Source organism: Trichomycterus rosablanca, chromosome 24 (assembly GCF_030014385.1).
Source record: "Trichomycterus rosablanca isolate fTriRos1 chromosome 24, fTriRos1.hap1, whole genome shotgun sequence".
NCBI lineage: Eukaryota > Metazoa > Chordata > Actinopteri > Siluriformes > Trichomycteridae > Trichomycterus > Trichomycterus rosablanca.
The window spans coordinates 132,501-155,385 of record NC_086011.1 but is presented as its reverse complement, the minus strand read 5'-3'; the positions used below and the strand labels follow the sequence as shown (position 1 = coordinate 155,385).

Below are 22,885 nucleotides of genomic sequence, written 5' to 3'. Positions count from 1 at the left end.
ATGCCCGGACCTTCAACACTCAACTTCATCTGGGACCTGCTGGGTAAACGTGGCCTGTCTCGCCTGCACGAGCTACAGGTGAGTACACACTGCACTTCATTCTACAGAGAAGGGGGGGGGTTCCTGTAACAGTACAGGGACTGAGGTACCAGTCTGAGGTTTAAGGATGAGGTTCTAGCTGTCATTGTTGGACCCTTGAGCAAGAGCCTCATCACTTGTGGTGCAGAAATGTTCACTGAATGGTGCAGGTCAAAAGTTTACATACACCTGTACTGAACGTGGATTTAATCGCAGTGATTTCTGCAGCTGTGACTGAATAATTGAAACACAACCTTTACCTCACGATCTGCACAGAGCTCTGATCCCAAGCACATTAAACACCTTGGGATGAATTGGAATGTTGATTGCAAGCCATGTCTTTTCACCCAACATCACTGCCTGACTTTAAGAATGCTGCTCTGATTGAATGAGTTTCTATATTTGTGTCCATGATTTTGGAATGGAATATTGGGGAGTCCACATACTTTCTGTCATATTGTGTAGAGTTGGTTTCAGTGTGTGCTCTATACATGTACTGCTAAAACTGAGCCACTGTAAAGTACTGACTATAAAGTACTGACCTAAAGTACTGACTGTACAGTACTGACCTCTAACATTGGTTGGATTTGCAGGTGGAGGGGCGGCGTCGGTTCGGGCCGGTATGGAAGGCCAGTTTTGGACCGATTTTAACGGTTCATGTTGCAGAACCAGAACTGATAGAACAGGTTCTCAGACAGGAGGGACACACGCCCGTCAGGTCGGATATTTCCTCCTGGAAAGATTACAGGAAACTGAGAGGACACGGATACGGACTACTGACCGCGTATGTACAACACATGATACATGAACGTTCTCCTTATACAGTTCTATGATACTACATATTATTCTATTATTATACAGCACTATATAAATGATTTTATTACCTACATATTAGATATAAAGTGTACACAGCTTAGTTTTTAATGCCAGGGTTTATTAAAAAGCTTGTGATTGTGAGTTATAAATGTATAAATGTATTTGATGTTTTGTTTACAGTGAGGGTGAAGAGTGGCAGAAAGTTCGGAGTCTGCTGGCCAAACACATGCTGCGTCCCAAATCAGTAGAGATGTACGACAGCACCCTGAACTCTGTGGTGACCGACCTGATCACAAAACTCAAACTGCGCCAACAACAAAACGCAGACGGACTCGTTACTGACATCGCTCAGGAGTTCTACCGCTTCGGCCTGGAAGGTAACGGTCACGTCATGGTCCGACTGAAGGATGGATGAACGGATGGTGATTGGTTCAGGTGTTGATTTTACCCCTCGTTCTCTCTCAGGTGTTTCCTCGGTGCTGTTCGAGTCCAGAATTGGTTGTTTGGACCCGGTCGTTCCCGTGGAAACAGAACGTTTCATCAGCTCCATCAACACCATGTTTGTGATGACGTTGCTCACCATGGCCATGCCCGCCTGGCTCCACCGGCTCGTCCCTAAACCCTGGGACACGTTCTGCCAGTGCTGGGATTACATGTTCCAGTTCGGTGAGTAGAACTTCAAAAAATCAAACCTACAAATTTAACTCTAAACTCTAAACATTAAATTTATCTTTAGTACTAAATACGTGAGCACACCCACCACTGTGCTACCACCCAGCCAGGCACCTACACTGACACAAGATTTGTAACCCTCTGTTAGTCCTCACAGTAAATCCATCTTAAACCTGATGTTAGTTTGTGTCAGTGGTTTGTGTGAATGTGTTTGATGTAAAACTTAAACCATGGTTTCATTTATTCTGTATCTCTTGTAGCTAAAGGTCACATAGATCAGCGACTGAAAGAGGAAGAGGAGAAACTGGCACGTGGAGAGGAAGTGGAGGGACGATATCTAACCTACTTCCTGTCTCGAGCTGGAATGCCCATGAAATCAGTTTACAGTAACGTGACGGAGCTGCTGCTGGCCGGCGTCGATACGGTACTTCATTATTCAGTTTGATTAACAGGAAGCACGTGTTCAGCTCATTCAGCCACACAAACAGAAATCATTTTAAAAAACTCAACTGTATATTAATCATTTAATAATTGTCACCGGTCCATGTAAAAGGTTTTAGCTTCATCAAACAATTTTTTTTTCTCTGATCAGATTTCGAGTTCCCTCTCGTGGTCTCTGTATGAACTCTCTCGACACCCCGATGTTCAGTCTGCACTGAGGTCAGAGGTCATGAAGGTTTTGGGAGATCGGAAGATCCCGACAGCAGCTGATGTTGCAGCGATGCCTCTTATGAAGGCCGTCATCAAAGAAATCACCAGGTACGTACTGTAATATCAATAAATCTGACTGGATAGGAGCAGAAGGGTGAATTATAAATAATAATAATAATAATAATAATAATAATAATAATAATAAATAATAATAAATAATAATAAATAATAATAGAATTAATTAATTTTACTATATTGTTTTTCTAATATGTAATAATATGTTTTTTCGTCCAGGTTATATCCTGTAATACCTGGAAACGCTCGAGTCATCACTGACCGAAACATCACAGTTGGAGGATACCTCATACCCAAAAAGGTACCGAAAATACATCAGAGATCAAACAGTACGGTGGACGTGTCCCAGATCGTCCCGTTCTTCACACACTGCTGCTGTAATAAAGGTTTTATGATGTTATAATGTTGAACTCTTTACAGACTCTCATCACTTTGTGTCACTACGCTACATCTCGTGACCCGGCCCAGTTTTCTGATCCGGACTCGTTCATCCCTCAGCGGTGGTTGAACCGGGATGATGGGAACCATCCGTACGCATCGGTTCCGTTTGGAGTGGGCAAGCGTAGCTGCGTTGGTCGCAGGATCGCTGAGCTGGAGCTGTACCTAGCACTTAGCCGGGTATGAAAGTCATCTCTAATCATTTCATTCAATAAAAATAGAGGAAAAAATTATAGTTTAATTCTCTGTTACCTGTAGGGGCACTAAACAGAGCCGGCTTATTTACTCCTAAACACAAACATCATACACTATAATAATATTTGGTTTCATTTTTTTTATCTCATTCTAAATAAACAATATTAACACTTTCATTTTCATTATGATTCCAGATCCTCCTTCATTTCGACATAAAGCCAGATCCAAGTGGAGCTGAGGTCCGACCCATGACCCGAACCCTCCTGGTTCCAGATAGAGAAATTAATCTGCAGTTCATTGAGCGCTGAGTCCAGATGATCCATCCAAATGTTCTGCTGCTTTGTTCCAAGTGAATCTTCTAGTTCCATAGAAGAAGAGGTGGAGCTGATTTGATGATAAAATCTCATCAGAGCTTTTGTTATGGCAGGGCAGGGACTGTTATGGCCCCAAACACCTGGAGCCATTTATGTTAGAGGGGTGTGTCGTAGGATGTCCAAGTGAAAAGCCTTCAGTGATGGTGTGATGAATCAGGAGCCTCGTTACCTCAATGGTTTGGCTTGTTTTTTGTTCAGTACATTTACCTAAATGTGCTATTTGAAACGATTTTCCTACCATTAACATTTTGACATTTCCAATTCCCCACTGCTCACACCCTCGCTGGGCGAGAAGGTCCACAGGCTGGTACATGCCTCGTCCATGTGAAGCCCGCTGACTTTACACCGGACAGTGCTGGATTCTGACAGAGAGCTTTAACATGTATGGAGAACACACTACACTCTCTGTACTCCTCCACCATTCCTACTGATACCTCAACCAGACAGTAGAAGGCGCTGTTTCAGCAGTCAAGAGGAGAGTCACCACCTGACCATCCCTCCATCAGGCACGAGAGTACCCGACCAGGCTCCGAGTACGTTTAGTTTCTCTAGATACAAACTGGCATTAAAGGGGTTACCTGAATATTTAGAACCATTCAGCCGTGCCGAGGAAGAGAACAGAAAAGATGTGGGTTAATAAAAACAGAGAGTGGAAGATGAACAGACTGGGCCAAAGAATCCAGAATAAACTGAATTAAGCTGAAAAGCTGATATTTCTGTGTTAGGATCTGAATCTCTGCCCTGGTGCTTCATTATTACATGATATTATAATATTACTGCAGGGTGGCGTGTAGTGTGGGTGCCACACGGCAAACATGAGACCCAAAGACCTGGGTTCGATACTTGTGACTGTCTTTATGTCTTCTCTGTGTTTGAATTGATGTTCTGTACTCTGTTTGTGTCCCACCATTTAAAACATAGCATTAATGTAGCATAAGTAAAATAAAACTGAAATAATTGTTTTACTTTAAGGTTCAGATATTGGTGCTCAACCACTGGTGCTTTTATTTCTATCGTTTTTCTGTATCATGTAATTGCTTAATAAAACTTATTTTATAAAGATCATGTGTGTTTATGGTTATGTCTGTATTTTAGAACATAACTGCTGTACCTGCTGCTCTGAGCATGCTCATTATGTCCAAAAATCATGTATAACAGCCAGTGTTTTGCCTATAAATATCAAATAAATCACTTCATTTTAATTAAATATAATATATAGAGTCAGCTTCAAAAGTACTGGAACCTGTGGTAAAGGTTGTTTACACTGAAAACTTAAAGTAAATAAAAATAAAATATTTTATTACCATTTTTATTACAATCATGGATCAGTTATAATCACTCCTGCATTTAATGCACTTCATTGTTTATCCAGTGTGTGCAGTCCTGATCAGATATAAGTGTGTAAATAATTTTGTGTGATTAATTCTACTCTTTTCTCTACTGCTGCTGCTCTGGTGGAGAGACGCCACTCGAAATTTCATTGTACCTGTATATAGTGACAATAAAGGTTCTGTTCTATCAGGATGGAGTAGTTAGTGCAAGTGAATGAATGAATGAATGAATGAATGAATCTACTGCCATCATGTGGACAAAGTGTGAATTATAGAGGCGCTATTTATTAATCATTAAATGTGCATTTATTTTAAACATTTAATTATTTACTTCTATTTTCATTCATATTTAATTATTCCTGAAATATTTTGCGAACACTTTAATCTGAATCACGTGACTCATAATAATAAACATTTTCATCTGTCACATTCATAAGCCCACCCATATGCAAGGTCACACACTTGATTTGGTGTTTTCATCTGGTTTTGATATTGACAAACTAGATATTGAGGAGGCTAGTTTCTCTGATCATATGCCAGTAGTCGTTAGCTCAACTTTAACTGCGCATTTCCCTGCTCCTGTTTTAGGGCACTGGTCAAGGATTATCACTTCGTCCACATCTAACGATTTTTCCAGAGCCTTTTCTGACATGTTAAAATTGCCCAACTATGGTCAGACTCATGCTAATGTGGATGAGTTAGTTACTTTTTTTAATTATAACTGTTCAGCTGTTCTGGATTCTCTTGCCCCTATGAAATTTAAACGCTTAAAACCAAAAGTTCAGCCCTGGTTAAATGCATCCACACAGGAAATTAGACAGGCTTGTAGAAGAGCGGAACGGAAATGGAGAAAGGACAGATTGCAAGTAAGTTTGGATATTTTTAAAGGTTGCCTGGAAGACTATCAGCTAGCTGTTAAGTCTGCTAGAGAGGCATACTTTTCAAGCATAATTGCCAAAAATTATAACAGACCTAAAGTACTGTTCAGTACAATAAATTCTTTACTTAAATCATCACCCGAAGTTGGAAATGTTCCTTCTTCTAGAGTATGTGAAGAGTTTTTAAACTTTTTTGTGGAAAAAACTGAAACAATTAGGTCTGGCATTACTTACTTGGGTATAGATTCTCCACTTCCACCGCCGTGCCCAGGTATGTTTGAAAAGTTTGAGGCTGTTTCAATCTCTGAATTAACAGATTTGGTGCTGAAAACAAAGCCAACAACCTCCCCACTTGATGTGATGCCCCCACAGATAGTTAGGGAGACATTTAATATATTAGGACCTTTTGTCCTGGATATCATTAATACTTCCCTAGCCACTGGTACTGTTCCAGCATGCTTTAAACATGCTGTAGTTACACCTCTGCTCAAAAAGCATAATCTTGATGCTACAGTGGTTAGTAACTATAGGCCGATTTCTAAATTACCATTCTTGGCTAAATTGCTGGAAAAGGTTGTATATTCTCAGCTTTTACCATTTTTGAGTAGAGATGGTATTTTTGAGATTTTTCAATCTGGCTTTAAGTCTATGCACAGCGCTGAATCTGCTCTTCTGAAGGTGACAAATGACTTGCTACTTACTGTTGATGAGGGAAATTGTGCCATCCTCATTTTATTGGACCTTAGTTCTGCTTTTGATACTGTTGACCATGACATACTTGTTGGTCGCCTGGAAAAGTGGGTGGGGTTACAGGGAGAGGCCCTGAATTGGTTCATATCTTATTTTAAGAATAGAACCTTTTCAGTGAATATTAGCAGCTATTTCTCTTCTTCTGCTGATGTCTCTTGTGGTGTTCCACAAGGGTCCATACTAGGGCCCCTCCTTTTTTCTCTCTATATGCTGCCATTGGGTCAAATAATTAGGAAGCACAATGTCAGCTTTCACCTGTATGCTGATGACATACAGCTTTATCTTCCCATTAGACCGAATGACAATGGCTCGTTAACATCTCTTAGCAGTTGTCTTGAGGACATAAAGAGGTGGATGGCCGACAATTTTCTTCAGCTGAATGAAAGCAAGTCAGAGGTTATCGTTTTTGGGGGTCCTCATCACATCAATAGTGTCTCCAATAACCTTGGTCACTTGTCTACATGTGTCAAAACATCTGTGAGAAATCTTGGTGTTATCTTTGACTCTGACCTCCGATTTGATAAACAAATCAACTCTGTGGTAAGGAATAGCTTCTTCCAGCTCAGAAATATTGCGAAGATTAAGCCTTTTCTCTGCTATTCTGACCTGGAAAAAGTTATTCATGCATTCATTCTGCAAGAATTGACTACTGTAATTCTCTGTATATTGGGATTAGTCAGTCTCTGTTGCGGCGCTTGCAGGTAGTCCAGAATGCAGCAGCAAGGTTACTGACTAATACCAAGAAAAGAAACCATATTACACCAGTCCTTGCCTCACTACATTGGCTGCCTGTTCAGCACAGGATTCATTTTAAAGTGCTTTTATTTGTTATTAAAGTGCTTAATGGTCAAGCCCCGGCTTATCTCAGTGGTATGCTTTCTCCCGCAACCGCACAGCGATCTTTAAGATCAGCCACTCAGAATTTGTTGACTGTTCCTAGGGCTCGTTTGAAGCTAAAAGGTGATCGTGCATTTGCAGTTTATGCTCCGAGGCTATGGAACACTCTACCTCCTAATATTCGACAAGCACCTTCGGCCGCTGTTTTTAAATCACTCCTAAAAACATACCTTTATAAGCTGGCATTTGAACAGTGAGGAGCTGTGTTAATTTTAATTGTTTAGTCTATTTTTATCTGTTTTATTTTGTCTCTTACTCTGTATTTTTATTTGGTTCTTACTTTTTTAATATAATGTTGTGTTATGTATGCTTATTCGATGTACAGCACTTTGGTCAACGTAAGTTGTTTTAAGAGTGCTTTATAAATAAAATTTACTTACTTACTTACATGTAAACGGTTGTGCGCATGCGCTCTATACTGACACACTGACACATGCGCACTGTGGATATTGCCGTTTCAGAGCAGAGCAGGTTTATTATAGGCGATAATAAGTTTATTATAATATTTATTATCAGTGATTAATGCAGCGAGGAAGTGATGAGGATGAGGTTGAGGATGAGGTTGAGGATGAGCATGAGGTGTTTCCGCTTGATGAGGATTTATTTCAGGACACTTTCTCTAAAGATTCCATGATTAGATGTTTTAATGAGGAGATTAAAATAAATGAGATGTTTGGAGCAGATCTGGGAGTTTCAGCTTCACTCTGGGATTCAGTAAGTTTAATTATCATCATATTATTACATCATGTATTATAAATAATCATACAGGGGGCTCAATTCTGCAATTAACAGCTATTAAAAAGCTGAAAAACGAACCCAAACTTCAACAACAAACACCATTTAATCCAAGTGATTCATACTGAGACAGAACTGAACTATAATGTGAAGTTTCTGCTGAATAAATGAGAAAATTAAAGCACCTGTACAGGTGAGACTAGAACACGTGATGTTTGGGTTCTCCAGAAGATCCAGAATGTGAATTTAGTGATGAACTGAACCAGTGTGTGATAGACAGATGGATTGATGGATAGATCACTTTATTAATCCCAGAGGGAAAGTCAAGTATCACAACAGCTCAAGCTACATCAGAAAACATGAGTAAAGTGTGTTCATGTGTGTGTGTGTTGGTGCTAGATAGTTAGATAGATACTTTATTTATCCTGAAGGAAATTATTGATTATTGGTTCCAGGCTCTTCAGATGTCTGGGTACTTTGAGGAGGTGAGGATGGAGTTTTGGGGGAAGAAAGTGATCGAGCTCGGAGCAGGAAGTGGATTCATCAGTATCCTGGCTGCTCGATTAGGTAAAAATCATCCAACTGTTATTTATCCCTCATCATCTAATCCCACTTCATCTAATCCCTCATCTAATCCCTCATCTAATCCCACTTCATCTAATTCATGGGCAGTGATAGCTCAGTGGTTAAGGTACTGGACTAGTAAACAGAAGGTTGCCGGTTCAAGCCCCGCCACCACCAAGTTGCCACTGTTGGGTCCCTGAGCAAGGCCCTTAACCCTCAATTGCTCATCGTGTTCCGCTCATTGTGTAAGTCGCTTTGGATAAAAGCTTCTGCTAAATGCTGAAAATGTAAATGTAATGTAAAATCTAATCACACTTCATCTGAGGATTAATGTGTGTGAATCTGCACACCAGCAATTTATAACAGCTACTAACAGTTCATAACAACTGTTAATAACAGTTTATAACAATCCATAACAATTCATGATCATTAAAAACAGTTTATAACACTGAATATTAAAATTGTAACTGATATTAAACAGGACATATTTATTATTTTATATTAATGATTTAACATGTAAAGATCTGCTGACAGGAACAACAATAAAAATTGAAAAAAATCAGAAATGAAACAAACAAAAAATGTAAAAAGAAAATATCACAATAATAATGAATAAATATTTCACTAAAACAGAAGTTGAAGCTCCACAGTGATTCTGCTCACAGATCTTGATCTGCTACCTTCACCAAAATAAACCACGTCCACATAATTATGCTTCCTTGTTTATTATTAGTCCTTAATTCTTTCTAAAGTTTTAAAATGATTTAAAAGTCGTTCAGAATGTAAAACAATAAATAATAAAAACGTTTTTCTAATAATAATCCTGATAAACCCAAAAGAATCTTCATGATCTCTAACAGATGTAGTTTTTAACCCTCCGTTATTGTTGTGTGTGTGGCGTCTACATACTTGTGTTCCCGTGGTGTGAATAACCTGGTGTGTTCCTGTAGGTGCGTGTGTGACGGTGACGGATCTACCCGAGGTTCTCCCTCACACCCTGAGGAACGTGAACTCTAACACCCCCGGGGCCGGTTGGCCCTCAGGACCTCCCGCCGTGCTGCCGTTGGTTTGGGGTCGTGATCTGGAGAGGTTCTGCTCTCACTGGGACCTGGTTCTGGGTTCAGATATCGTGTACCTTCCTGAAACGTTCCCTCTGCTGCTGGACACGCTGGTCGTGCTGTGTGGGGGCGGCGGGGTTCTTTACCTCTCCTCTAAAATGAGACGAGAACACGAGACGCACGAGTTCTACCAGACGTGGTTACCTCAGAAGTTCAGGGTGGAGCTGGTACAGAGGGACTCGGAGAGAAACATCAACGTTTACAGAGCTACGCTGAGATCAGGAGAGAGTCCATCAACACGCTAACACCAGGTTCTTCTGTCTGTCAGTAATTGTATACCCACAAAGTTTATCTGTGTGCTAGGTGAACTAGCTGGTGTTCCTAATAAAATGCTCAACAAGTGTACATATTTATAAAAGAAATGAATAAATTAGAACCAGAGTTTCTTTGATCTTTCATGTTTGTTCCTCAGTCCAAACCCAGGAGGAGCTTCTGATATCAGATCTAACGTCTGATTAATAACAAACGTGTCGTTACCTGAAATCAGATACCATGTTTACTGCGGTGGATTATAAATAATCTGATAAATCAATAAATCAGTCTGATCCCGACGTTTATCTTCTCTAACAGCTTCATCCTGCTGTAATGCTGATGTTCTGAGTTCCTGTTCACGTCCCAAATCCTCTTAGTTCCGCTCCTGATTCCACATAAAGAATCTGCCTGAACAGCACAGCAGATCTTTATCTACAGATCCAAACCTCACCAGCTCCAGAGCTGCAGGTCCAGGTCCCACCGTCATCAGATTATTATTAAATACACATTTTCATTATCATCTAATAATCACATTCATTATTTATTTATTTATTTATACTCCTAATCCTTCTTTTATTGTGGTGTGTGTGTGGGTGTGTGTATGTGTGTGTGTGTGTAGGTGTGAGCACGTGTGTGTAGATGTGTGAGCATGTGTGTAGGTGTGTATGTGTGTGTGTGGGTGTGTGTAGGTGTGTATGTATGTGTGTGTGTGGGTGTGTGTAGGTGTGTATGTATGTGTGTGAGCATGTGTGTAGGTGTGTATGTATGTGTGTGGGTGTGTGTATGTGTGTGTGTGTGTGTGTGTAGGTGTGTATGTATGTGTGTGAGCATGTGTGTAGGTGTGTATGTGTGTGTGTGTAGGTGTGTATGTATGTGTGTGGGTGTGTGTATGTGTGTGTGTGTGTAGGTGTGAGCACGTGTGTGTAGATGTGTGAGCATGTGTGTAGGTGTGTATGTATGTGTGTGGGTGTGTGTAGGTGTGTATGTATGTGTGTGTGTGGGTGTGTGTAGGTGTGTATGTATGTGTGTGAGCATGTGTGTAGGTGTGTATGTGTGTGTGTGTAGGTGTGTATGTATGTGTGTGTGTGGGTGTAGGCGTGTGTTTTAATCACGTTGTTGGGGGAGTGTTTACACTTAATTACTCGTTTAATTAAATCAGAGTTGTAAACAGGAGGATCATCTCACACACTTCATAATAATAAAATGTAATAATAATAATAATGAGTGAGTGGGCGGAGTCAGTGAGGATGGGAGGAAGTAAAAACAGATATGATTGGATGTGTGTGTGTGTGTGTGTGTGTGAGTGTGTGTGTGTGTGTGTGTGCTGCACTCATTCCTTCACTCTGCTGTGAGGTAAACACACTCCGATCTTTTATCTTTACATGAATATTAATGTGTTTAGTTTATTAATAAAAGTTAGATGTAAAGTTTATATAGAGGTACTTGAGTATTATATAAACTATTATATAGAATATAAAACTTTGTAGACGTGTATAATTGTGTGTTTTTAACAGAATAATTGATTTATTTCTCTGATGCTTGTTTATGTAGATTTTCTATAATGATCTATAATGATTTTCTATAATCTCTCATTATAAACCTGTAATTATTTTCATATATAAATATCAGCTCATTAAGTTCCTACTTTATCAGGAATGGTTTGTGATATAGAGCGTGGTGTGTACAGTGATATAAATAAAGAAGCTGCTCAGCAGTAACAGTGTGTGTGTGTTTCTGAGCGTGTGCAGTAGATGATGGAGCTGTGTGATGGACGACAGAAGTTTCATAAATACTCCACATTTCCTGGATGGAGCTTCAGTTCACAAACGTACGTTTATTTTATCTTCTTGTGGTTTAAATATCGTGATTTACACTTTAACCTTCAGGTCAGAGTCCCAATTCATGCTAAATTCTCAGCTTTTGATGATTTAAATAATGGAACCTTTATAAGTAAATATATTAACTTTATTTCTTACCGCAGTGGCAGGACTGGTGTACCTGGCGGCCGGACGATACCAGGATCTAAAACTAGAGGAACTATAAGGAATGATGTGGACGTCACCGTCAGGGTTCCACCTTCTTCTGAGAGTCGACTGTCTCCTGAATTTACTGCTCAAAATGTTTTAATACAAAAAGAAAAGAACATGAAGGAGAAGACATGGGATTGGGTGAATACATGGCAACCCAAACACTACAGAAGAGACCCTATTGCTGGTTCTGACTGTTATCAGGAGGTGGGAGGTTGGGCAGGAGGATTTTATCACTCTGTACCCAGGAGGAAACACGATGGTGATGGAGGGATGTGGAGGGAAACCATGTTCATGCCGAATATTCAGAAGGTTCCAGGTTCTGTAGGCAGGTTCCTCCATGAAGATCCATATAAGAGCAGGGTGGTGAGGAAACCTCCTCCTCCTTACCCTGGAAATTGGGGTTCTTCTAGGAACAAGAATGGCAGGGTGATATCTAGTCCACATTTTGGCCGACCACCGAACTACACACTGCCTCCACCATACAGCTCACAGAGCAAACCAGCAAAACCATTCGATCCAGACACGCAGATGAAGTCTGGGTTTGGTACAAGACCAGATACTGATGATCTACTAAGTTCATCTAGGGATCAGACGCCATATCATCAGGCTTATGAACCAAGTCAACTCCAGCTTCAACAGACTTATCCTGACAGATCTCACCGAGTTCCTGAACAGATTCAGACGTCCTGTCATGAGAAATCTTTGTCCAACCCAAGAGAACCCAGGAGAAGAGGTGGTGGAACTGTTTTCTGCTTAATCTCTCGTGTTGGGGATCCAGCAAACATCTCCAGTTCATCTGCAAAGGAAAACAACCGAAAACAAACCCAGCCGGTGGACAGAGTCACTCCTGGAGAAGATACTAAACTGCACAGATCTGTTATGTCTCCCCATTCAGACCAGACACCCAAAGGAACCTCTGAGGAACATCAAAACCAGATTGTTCCATGCTTAGATACCTACAAGAAAGTGCAAGATGTGGGAAGAATGAAAGATGAAGATCCTACAGAAACGTTCCCATTATGGAAGAAACATCGAGCTCCCAGTGAGAACCAGTATGAGCAAACAGAATCAAACCTCAGTGATGCTACGATCAGAAGAAAAAAACAAACTCTGGTGTTTATAGATGCTACAAGCGTCGCTGTTACAGTCCAACACGTGAACCCAGGTCCGACCATCATGTCTGGACGTGATCCTGATTCTCAGAGCTGCACAGTCCAGAAACTCTGTCCAATAAATCCTGAAGACTTAATTCATCAAGGTTCACCACAGGGTTCCAACGGCAGCGCTGCTAAACAAACTGGTCCAGTATCAGGTCACGTCCCATCCAGCAAAGTCATTCAGAGAGCAGAAAGGATTCCTGGACGTCCATTTCATGATCACAGGAACAGACAGGATGAACTTCAGACTACAGAAGAATCAGAAAGTCTCTTCAGAGGAGGATCTGAAAATGCTCCAGTCCTGATACCAAGGGAAGAAAAACTTCAAATCAAAGCAAATGCTCAAGACATGTCAACAGTTCTCGAGGTAGATCATGTGATGGTGCCAAAACAGACCAATCATGAAGGTAAAGTCAACTCAGTGAAGCGTAAACCCACTCTGGATGACCAGTTCTCAACAAAGCTGGAGAATAATCAGTTACGCTTGAGTACAGAAGCTGAGGTCTGTGATAGTGCCATTGATGACCAGTGGAACCGCTACACAAACCCTTCTGATGATCATAAAGTTACTGGTAGTCCTAAAGAGGACAATAAAGATCATCCTAACCTGACCTCACCTGTTAGATCTTTGGGAAACATTCATCTTCAACATCCATCGTTCTCTGGAGGCCATGTTTGCCAAGAAAGTTCCATCAGGGGAGACGAAACTGATAACATCCTGAACCCTGATGTGGTTAATATTAATGAGTCTTATGGGTCTGGGAATCATCTCCAGAAGAGTATCTCCTCAAACAGCAGACTTCAGGTCAGTCATCTGGTCCAGCTGTTTTCCAGAGATGGTGTTAAAAACAGAACAAAAGTGTCTGGTGAGGAAAACCCGTCAAATGCTAAAAATATAAACAGTCACTGCTCAGCTTTTATTGGAGACTTACTGTGGCAAGAAGGACGAACCAGAAAAGATGAAGTGTTAGTAGAAACACGTGACCTTCACGTAGGTCCTGTAGAAAACACAACCAATAAAATGATTCCACAAGATGAAAAACTCTTGAATAAAGAGGATGATGTTCTTCATCTTTATCATCGATTATCTGGAGAAGATGAACTAGAGAACCACTGCTCGACAGCCCTCGAGAACCCTGTAGTAAACACTACTGAGTGGTTTCATCAACAGGGCAGTCCGCAGGAGGACACAGAGGAGGATGAAGCTGGTCCATCTTCTCCTTTCAATGAAGGTCATTCCAAAATAAATAAAACAGCATGTTTACAGAATCCCTGCTCAACCCTGTCTAGTAGATCTGTGAATAAAGTAACACCAGGATTTGGACGAGATGGTTCCACAACACAGGGCGAGTCTCCGAATGTAAAACAGGAGGGTCGTCCCAGTGTAGACGTGAGTTTAAATAAAGTGAAGGATAAGCAGAATCTCTGTCCATGTTCTTCCTCTGACCCAGACGCCCCACAGAAATCCTCCAGTTCTTCTTCTGTCCCGTCTGATCGAGTAAAATCATCTCACAGTGTCTCACAGATCAGTGACGTTCACCACAGGGTTCGTCCTCCAGCCCCGTCCACAGCACTAAAATACAACAGAGCCAAGCGCTGTCCCAGGATCCTCTGTGATGCCGTGAGTCGCATACGCAGGCACACCGCGCCCGATTCAGAGAACGAGGAGGAGGAAGGTGTGGAGATAAGAACTACAGAAGATGTCTGGCTGCTGGAGGAGAGAGGAGGAAGCTGTGGTGGAGATCTCTCACAGAACGTGTTCATAAGCTCTGGTGAGGAAGACGAGAATCCATCAGGACGAGCAGAAGAATCTGATGATACACAATCCAACAGCAGCGTGGACAGTCAGGACTCCACCGACACGGTTATTCAGGGTGAGAGCAGGATGAAGGAACGTGCTGAGGAATCTGAGTTATTCAGTCAGAATTAAGGAAGAAGAAGCAGAACTTCAGGAATTGTGTTTAATGGGACGTTTATTTAGAACAAAAGTATTAATGTTTTATTTAATTAAACTTTTATTTTTGCATGAAATGAAGCTGTAAGTCAGAAAAAGCTTCACAATTATTGAGGTTTTATTTCAAATAATATCGCTGAAAGTGTTTTTATAGACCAAAGATGAGTAGTGTTTAGAGAGTGAAACGGGACAGTGTAGCCTGGTGGTTAAGGTACTGGACTAGAAATCAGAAGGTTGCTGGTCCAAGCCCTTGAGCGAGGCCCTTAACCCTCAATTGCTTAGACAGTATACTGTCACAGTACTGTAAGTCACTTTAATAAAAGCATTTGCTAAATGCCAAAAATAAATATATAAATATAAACAGCTCCTGTAGGATTGGATTATTAATATTAGCAGCTGGTTAATTATTGTTATTAGTGTTTGATTCGTTACGTTAGGGTTTGCACATGAATAAAACAGTAGTGCACTGTGTAGTAAATAAAATGTGATTTGGAATAAATTCTGTATTTGCTTGAGTTCAGGACTTTTATTTTATTATTTATAAAGTGATTGAGGAGGTGAGGTGGATTCAGTGCTGATAGTGCTGGTGAGGACTTTTATTATTATTTATTTCTATATTATGTCTGTATTTTCTCTCAGTTTAGTGTAGTCAGTTTATCCTCCGCTGCTGGTGGATCCCTGATCGTAGGTGAGGTGGGTATATTGCTGCTCAGCCCTTAGAGGAACCCTTTTCCACCCATGCATTCTGCTCAGGCGCCTCTATCTGCCTATTAGGGTCCTTACACAGCGTTTGAAGACCCCGCCCACATAGTCCGGTCATCCCGCCCTAGCAGAACCATGTCTGCTGCAGGCACTGCCAATTATGCCCGCTAGATGGCGCCCAGCCGTGGCAACGCAGAGTTACAAACTGAGGGGTTTAGAATCTCGGCGCTGGTGTGCTAGCGGAATATCCTGCTGCACCACATGCACGCCACTGTTGGGCCCTTGAGCAAGGCCCTTGACCCTCAATTGCTTACATTGTATACCGTCACAGTACTGTAACTCACTTTGGATAAAAGCTAAATGTTAAACGTCTGCTAAATTAAAAGCTAAACGTCTGCTAAATGCTGAAAATGTAAATGCGCATGTGTGAAGACTTTTATTTTGAAAGTGAATAATGAGGTGAGGTGGAGCCAGTGCTGCGTGGGCTGGTCAGGACTTTTATTATGAAAGTGAGTGCAGTGTAAGCGGAAGTGAGGTGGAGGCAGTGCAGCGCGTGCCGATGAGTGAGGAGGCCGTCAGTAGTGTTACAGGAGAATGTCGGAGCTTCACTCCTCTGCTGCTGTCAGTCAGTGATTGTACTGCTCACCTGCTGGATCAGATCTGATCAGCTCACACAGGTAAGATCAGGGTCACACACACACACACACACACACACAGCTCCTCAGTGTCCTGTTAGTGCTGCAACAAGCAGGAGGAGAGTTCAGCTCTCACTGTGGTGGTGGTGATGATGATGATTATTAATGCTGATTATCAGTCAGTGATTGACCTCTGTGTGATCTTTACATCTGTAACGCTTTGGAGTGTGTCTGTGGGGATTTGTGCTGGTTCACATGACTGTATGTGTAAGGCTGGGTGCTGGTTAATCAGTCGGTGTTCCGGTTCATCCCTGAGCTGTTGAGTGGGGCTGAGCTCTTCATGTCTCTATAGAGCTCATGCTGGAACAGGAAATGACCTTCCCTAAACTGTTCTGCAAAGTCGGAAGCATCATAATCACCTCCTGTATATGACTGATTTATTACACCTGTTAGTAATTGTTGTAATAAACTCTGAAACTCATGGATTCAGTGATTTGAAGTGGCGTCCAGATACTTTTGTCCATGTACGTGTATGTTTCAGGATTAGTTGATATTTGTTGACGGTTCGAGCGAGCTTCATTTCTCTCAGATCCTCCTGGTGGGAGGTGCAGGTGAGATTGCTGCTGTTGGGGTGATATAGGAGTTGGAGAACTGAAATAACACCCTTCTGATTTTAATCCTCTGATTGTTTTAGTTCTGCTTCGATAGTTTTCTCACTGAAACAGAAAAGTTTAATAAAGTAAAAAAAACTTCAGCACATTATAATGCAGCATCACTCTTTATTTATTCTTTATTTATTCTTTATTTATTCTTTATTTATTCTTTATTTATTCTTTATTTATTCTTTATTTATTGCATTTATTTCTTTATTAGCTGAAGTTATTGGGGTGAAATAACCTGAATATGAAGTTATGAGACAGTGATATTCTATCTTTTATATTTCTGCACTGTGTTCATGTAAATAAAAGCTTATTGGTGATACATTTTAGATTTATAATCGATTACTGTAGAGAATTATTCATTATTATTTTATATCATTTAAGTCAAATTTATTTGTGTAGCGTCTTTTACAGGGAACATCGTCTCAAAGTAACTTTACAGAATCCAGGACCGACAGACCAAAAACCTCCTGTAGAGCAGCTGAGGTCGACAGTGGCAGGCAAACCCCCCTTATAATTACAGGACCCCCGTCCTCCTCTAAATCATTTAGCTGAGGGGGCACAAACCTCTCTATACAACAGTCCTGCTCTGAGGAGCAGAAGTGTCAGTATTTACAGTAGTTACAGTAGTGTTAGTAGTTACAGTAGTGTTAGTATTTACAGTAGTGTCAGTATTTACAGTAGTTACAGTAGTGTTAGTAGTTACAGTAGTGTTAGTAGTGATATAGGGCACCGTCACTGATGTCCAGTATAAATCCGTCTGCAGATCAGAAGTTCCCTCTGAATCATCTTCAGCTTCCTGTCGTCACTTCAGCTGAACTAAGAACAAAATCTCCTGATTCAGCTTCATTACACGTGTATACACTTATATAAACTTACACACACACACACACACACACACACACTTTTATTTTTATAACTGATTCATTTATTATTCCCTCCTTCAGCAGAGGGACTGAGATTATAATATAAACAGAGTGTTAATGCAGCGCTCACTCAGCTCTGGGGTATCTGTGGGGTATCTGTGGGGTATCTGTGATGTAGTTATGGGGTATTTGTGGGGCGGGGACACCTGGAGTGGTAGTGAGGATGTTGTGGGGTATACGGTTGGGTGGTAATGATGTATTTGTAAGGTGTTTCTGTAGTATTAGTGGGGTGTTAGTGGGTGTGTGTGTGTGTGTGGGGTGTTACCGTGGTGGTTGTGTGTGTGTGTGTGTGTGTGTGTGTGTGTGTGTGGTTGTGTGTGGACGGTTGCTGTTATCAGTGCTGGACGTTGCTGCTGAGCTCTGATAGTGAAACACTGAAGCTTCAGCAGGACCAAAAGTTTACATACACCCACAAACACAAACACACACACAAACACACACACACACAGTTCTGTTAATCACCACAGCACTAACGTTTTCATGATATACATCTGTGTATGAGTATATAATAGTGTATACACATGTAATGTTTATGTTATAGAAGTGTGTATGAGTATATATTAGTGTATGTAAGTGTAACGTTTATGTTATAGAAGTGTGTGTGTATATAAGTTTATATAGGTGTATACACGTGTGATGTCTTCATACACCCAAAAACATGTGGATTATAGTACTGTCACTCATCACGATGATTACATGTATGAGTTTATAACCATTTATATATGTGTAATGTTTACTTTATAGAAGTGTCTGTGTGTGTGTCTGTGTCTGTGTCTGTGTCTGTGTGTGTGTCTGTGTGTGTGTCTGTGTGTGTCTGTGTGTGTCTGTGTGTGTGTGTGTGTGTGTCTGTGTGTGTGTGTCTGTGTGTGTGTGTGTTTCAGGTGGTGGTTTTGTTCTCACAGGAAAATGATGAGGAGGAATAAAGACGCCGATCATGTGGAGGGTGAGAGGATTACACTCATGTTGTCACAACACACACACACACACATTAAATAATATAAATGCTCTCATGGGGGGGTGCAGGTGTGTGTGTGTGTGTTAGAAGTAATGTTAGGCTGATGACTTACAGCTGAGTGTGAGATTATAACGGTTCAACAGTTCAGTCCTGCAGTTTGTGCTCGTGTTATTCAGCCTCGTAAAATATCACATCAAGTCTTTTATTGTTCCAGTTCACAGAGTACAAATATTACTGTGTGTGTGTGTGTGTGTGTGTGTGTGTGTGTGTGTGTGTGTGTGTGTGTGTGTGTGTGTGTGTGTGTGAGACTTTGCTGGTAACCTCGCATGTGTCACATGACTGTGTGAGTGTGCATGCATGAGTAAGAGTGTGTGTGTGTCACGTTTTTAGGGTCACTGTGACACGTTATTACTGTCATTTCAAAGTAAAAACGGTTTAAACTCGTCTGTTGTAAAAAATTGGAGGAATTTCTTGGTGATAAAGACTCGAAGGTCGTAGCTGAGATGATACGGCGCTCTGGTGGGCGTGGTCCAGCCATCAGCGGGAGAGGAGAGCGGAACATCACTGACGGCACCAATAACACGGCCGCTTTAGTACCTTCATATAGTTCATGTTACAACACAAAGTGAGGCGGCATGGTGGGTAGCACTGTCACCTCACAGCAAGAAGGTCCTGGGTTCGATCCCCAGGTGCGGTGGTCCGGGTCCTTTCTGTGTGGAGTTTGCATGTTCTCCCCGTGTTTGTGTGGGTTTACTCCGGGTGCTCCGGTTTCCTCCCACAATACAAAGACCTGCAGGTGCAGCCATCATGTGACTGAGCGGGCACAAATTCCCACACACAGAGACACTCAAGTCTCATGAGAAGCTCCTCAGAAGAGCGGCTGCTGTTCTAGATGTAAAGGTCACACAGAGGTCACTCTGTTTTAATACCGTTTGTTTGTGGAACAGGGTGTCCCAATACTTTTGGTCGTGTTGTGTATGTGCTCAGCTGTGCTGTGATGTAACGGGCGTGGTTGAGGTGTTGTGGTGGGCGTGGTGTTCTTTGGTTTGTGCTCGTGATCCTGCCTGCTGAGACATGCTCTAATCCCACAATTCCTCAGCTGATCTGCAGCCTGATCCCATCATTTATAAAACACACACACACACACACACACATAACATCATACACACACACACACACATAACAGGAAGAAGTATGTGGACACCCAAGCGTAAGCCTGCTGGACTTTCTTACACTGACCCCCCCCACACACACACACCCCTTCCCCACACGCACACCCCTTTCTATTTTATATCATTGATAATATTCTGATTGTGATGTTGGTGTGTCTTCTGATGTTCTGATGTTGTAGCTGAAGTTCCTCCGGAGCAGAATGGAGGGATCCAGACCATCTACAGCTCCGTCACTCCTGCTGAAGATGAGGAACCCATCGCTACTTACTTCGATGAGAAGGTTCCTGTACCTGATGATGTCTCACAGGTGAGTTCTTCATCATCACCTTCATCATCCATATTATTATCATCATCACCATGTCTTCAAAGCTCGTGTATCTGGATGTTATAATAAATATATAAATGAGGAAATTGTTTTTTGTTTTTGTTTTCTTGTTGTTGGTTTTTATGTTTTTTTCTGAAACACTTATTATTATTATTATTATTATTATTATTATATATTACTAAAAATTATAAACTTACTAGATTAAATTCAGAGCCAGAAATGAAGACGCTCTGTCGGAAACATTAATAAAAGTGCAGAGTTTATAATAAACTGAAGTGTTTCTGTGTCAGAACTTTAGTAAACTGAATTTTAAATGGCTGTGTCTGAGGGAGGGCGGGATAAACAACCTTAAATTCAGCTCTGCTGTCGGCCAGCCGGGCACCTGCACAGACCTGGTTGGCTGTGTCTGAGGGAGGGCAGGATGAATGAATTACTTATCGCTGCTGCTGGCGGCCTCTGCTGGCTGGTGGAGGTCCTGAACCCAGAGACGGTGAATAATGGACAGCAGTGCGTGACTCTCGTTTGGTGCACACGTTGGGGGGGGTGGTTGTTGGCGGCAGAATAAAGCAGGAGTGATGGTCACAGCTCCCGGCGGTTGTGTTTGTAGATGTTTAGTTTCCGTAAGCTGTGGGCCTTCACCGGGCCGGGCTTCCTCATGAGCATCGCTTACCTGGACCCTGGAAACATCGAGTCGGACCTGCAGTCCGGAGCCGTGGCTGGATTCAAGGTACCAAACACACATATTCATTATTATATTCATTATTATATTCATTATTATATTCATTATTATATTCATTATTATATTCATTATGAATTATATTTATTAGTGCTGATTTGATCTGATTTCTGATGGTTTTCTCGGTGTTAGCTGCTGTGGGTGCTGTTAGCCGCCACCATCATCGGCTTGTTGCTGCAGCGGTTAGCGGCGCGGCTGGGCGTGGTGACGGGGATGCACTTAGCTGAAGTCTGTCATCGCCAATATCCAACCGTGAGAGAATCATTCTATTATTATTATTATTATGGGATGGATGGTGGGTTATTATGGGATGGATGGTGTGTTTCAGGTTCCCAGGGTCATCCTGTGGTTGATGGTGGAGTTGGCGATTATTGGATCAGACATGCAGGAAGTGATCGGCTGTGCCATCGCTCTCAACCTGCTCTCCGTCGGCAGGTAATATAAACACACACACTATACAGCCTTCCCTAAACTGTTGCTGCACAGTCAGTAGCACATAATTCCCTTTATATGATCGTATTCATGAGTTTCAGCCAGAGCAGTTGCTAATGGGTGTAATAAATCAGTCATTTGAGGGGGCGTCCACATACTTTTGTCCAAATGGAAATAAAAGTTGTTGATGTGAATAAATCAGTGCAGGGCTGCAAAAAATATAACTAATAATCAATATTTATTTTTATTTATTCAGAATTCCTCTGTGGGCGGGGGTTCTCATCACCATCATCGATACCTTCGTCTTCCTCTTCCTGGATAAATACGGTACGTTTTACATACACATCAATGTTTAATATTAATACCTCGTTATATTTATAGATTTATTATTATTATTATTATTGTGTTTATTTTGTGGTTGTGTTTATAAACTCCAGGTTTGCGTAAACTGGAAGCGTTTTTTGGGGTCCTCATCACCATCATGGCCTTCACCTTCGGCTACGAGGTATCATTACTAACTTATTATTTACTTTAATTACAATGATTATAATAATAATAAAGTATATTTTATATTGTTTATATTCACAGTACATGAGTGTACATAATTAGTTATTATGATAATAATAATGATATAAAGTATATATTAATATAAAAGTATATCTTGTATTGTTTATATTCTCAGTATGTGTGTGTATAATAATGATTATAATAATAAAGTAAATGTTATATTGTTTATGTGTGCAGTACGTGCGTGTGGCCCCGAATCAGGGCGAGGTTCTGAAGGGGATGTTTGTTCCGTACTGTGAGGGATGTGGAGCTCCTCAGCTGGAGCAGGCGGTGGGGATCGTTGGAGCGGTTATAATGCCTCATAACATCTACCTGCACTCCGCCCTCGTCAAGGTAATTACACCTGATCAGTTCAACACCTGTAATAATCAGGTGATATAAACCATCACACAGTGCAGAATGATAAGCAGTTCAGTCCAGCAGTAGGTGGCGCTGTAACACTGAGAATAATAACACACAGTTTGGTGAGTTTGGTAATGAAGGATCCTCAGTGGCCTGAATGAACCCTGACCTCAGCACTGTTACAGATCGTTAGGACGAATCGGAATGTTTACAAACCCCATCATAATATGTTTTAACTAGCTGATGTTCAGGTGTCCATATACTTTTGGCTGTGTGTTGATCTCAGTAGAATGATTAATGATGTGATTAATTTCAGTCTCGTGAGGTGAATCGAAACAATAAGAAGGAGGTGAAGGAGGCGAATAAATACTTCTTCATCGAGTCGACCATCGCGCTCTTCATCTCCTTCCTCATCAACGTCTTCGTGGTGGCCGTGTTCGCTCAGGCCTTCTATGGAAAAACCAACATG

At 41.3% G+C, this 22,885-nt stretch overlaps 4 protein-coding genes across 4 annotated transcripts in view; all 4 read left to right on the top strand.

Annotated features, from left to right (window-relative positions):
* On the top strand, positions 1 to 4,324 carry LOC134301741 (25-hydroxyvitamin D-1 alpha hydroxylase, mitochondrial). Its single transcript, XM_062986585.1, has 9 exons — positions 1 to 78; positions 672 to 866; positions 1,079 to 1,271; positions 1,360 to 1,560; positions 1,827 to 1,990; positions 2,159 to 2,325; positions 2,512 to 2,593; positions 2,713 to 2,910; positions 3,120 to 4,324. Exons 1-9 carry the CDS (start codon positions 1 to 3, stop codon positions 3,231 to 3,233), a joined length of 1,392 nt encoding a protein of 463 aa, XP_062842655.1. The 3' UTR covers positions 3,234 to 4,324.
* A 1,117-nt stretch (positions 4,325 to 5,441) lies between these two features.
* Positions 5,442 to 11,258, top strand: LOC134301841 (EEF1A lysine methyltransferase 3-like). Its single transcript, XM_062986739.1, has 4 exons — positions 5,442 to 5,496; positions 8,346 to 8,457; positions 9,405 to 9,823; positions 10,143 to 11,258. Exons 2-3 carry the CDS (start codon positions 8,355 to 8,357, stop codon positions 9,815 to 9,817), a joined length of 516 nt encoding a protein of 171 aa, XP_062842809.1. The 5' UTR covers positions 5,442 to 5,496; positions 8,346 to 8,354; the 3' UTR covers positions 9,818 to 9,823; positions 10,143 to 11,258.
* A 132-nt stretch (positions 11,259 to 11,390) lies between these two features.
* Positions 11,391 to 15,480, top strand: si:ch211-159e12.5 (uncharacterized). The gene is made up of 2 exons (XM_062986992.1): positions 11,391 to 11,652; positions 11,806 to 15,480. Exons 1-2 carry the CDS (start codon positions 11,576 to 11,578, stop codon positions 14,939 to 14,941), a joined length of 3,213 nt encoding a protein of 1,070 aa, XP_062843062.1. The 5' UTR covers positions 11,391 to 11,575; the 3' UTR covers positions 14,942 to 15,480.
* Positions 15,481 to 16,197: 717 nt separating this feature from the next.
* slc11a2 (solute carrier family 11 member 2) overlaps positions 16,198 to 22,885 on the top strand; it is a 16,511-nt gene continuing 9,823 nt past the window's right edge. Inside the window, exons 1-10 of the mRNA XM_062986178.1 lie at positions 16,198 to 16,344; positions 18,769 to 18,830; positions 20,194 to 20,321; positions 20,947 to 21,066; positions 21,208 to 21,327; positions 21,404 to 21,510; positions 21,764 to 21,834; positions 21,945 to 22,012; positions 22,252 to 22,407; positions 22,733 to 22,885. The exon at positions 22,733 to 22,885 is cut by the window's right edge and continues 6 nt beyond it. Coding sequence (XP_062842248.1) covers positions 18,794 to 18,830; positions 20,194 to 20,321; positions 20,947 to 21,066; positions 21,208 to 21,327; positions 21,404 to 21,510; positions 21,764 to 21,834; positions 21,945 to 22,012; positions 22,252 to 22,407; positions 22,733 to 22,885 — 960 coding nt within the window. The 5' untranslated portion in view covers positions 16,198 to 16,344; positions 18,769 to 18,793. The remainder of the gene's footprint in view (positions 16,345 to 18,768; positions 18,831 to 20,193; positions 20,322 to 20,946; positions 21,067 to 21,207; positions 21,328 to 21,403; positions 21,511 to 21,763; positions 21,835 to 21,944; positions 22,013 to 22,251; positions 22,408 to 22,732) is intronic.

Bases quoted from the DNA above. Each gene is read 5' to 3' on its own strand.
- LOC134301741 (XM_062986585.1), top strand. From the start codon at position 1: ATGCCCGGACCTTCAACACTCAACTTCATCTGGGACCTGCTGGGTAAA. The intron at 2,326-2,511 runs GTACGTACTGTA...TTTTTCGTCCAG, and splicing joins GTCATCAAAGAAATCACCAG to GTTATATCCTGTAATACCTG. The intron at 2,911-3,119 runs GTATGAAAGTCA...TTATGATTCCAG, and splicing joins TGTACCTAGCACTTAGCCGG to ATCCTCCTTCATTTCGACAT.
- LOC134301841 (XM_062986739.1), top strand. From the start codon at position 8,355: ATGTCTGGGTACTTTGAGGAGGTGAGGATGGAGTTTTGGGGGAAGAAA. The intron at 8,458-9,404 runs GTAAAAATCATC...GTGTTCCTGTAG, and splicing joins TATCCTGGCTGCTCGATTAG to GTGCGTGTGTGACGGTGACG.
- si:ch211-159e12.5 (XM_062986992.1), top strand. From the start codon at position 11,576: ATGATGGAGCTGTGTGATGGACGACAGAAGTTTCATAAATACTCCACA. The intron at 11,653-11,805 runs GTACGTTTATTT...TTCTTACCGCAG, and splicing joins TGGAGCTTCAGTTCACAAAC to TGGCAGGACTGGTGTACCTG.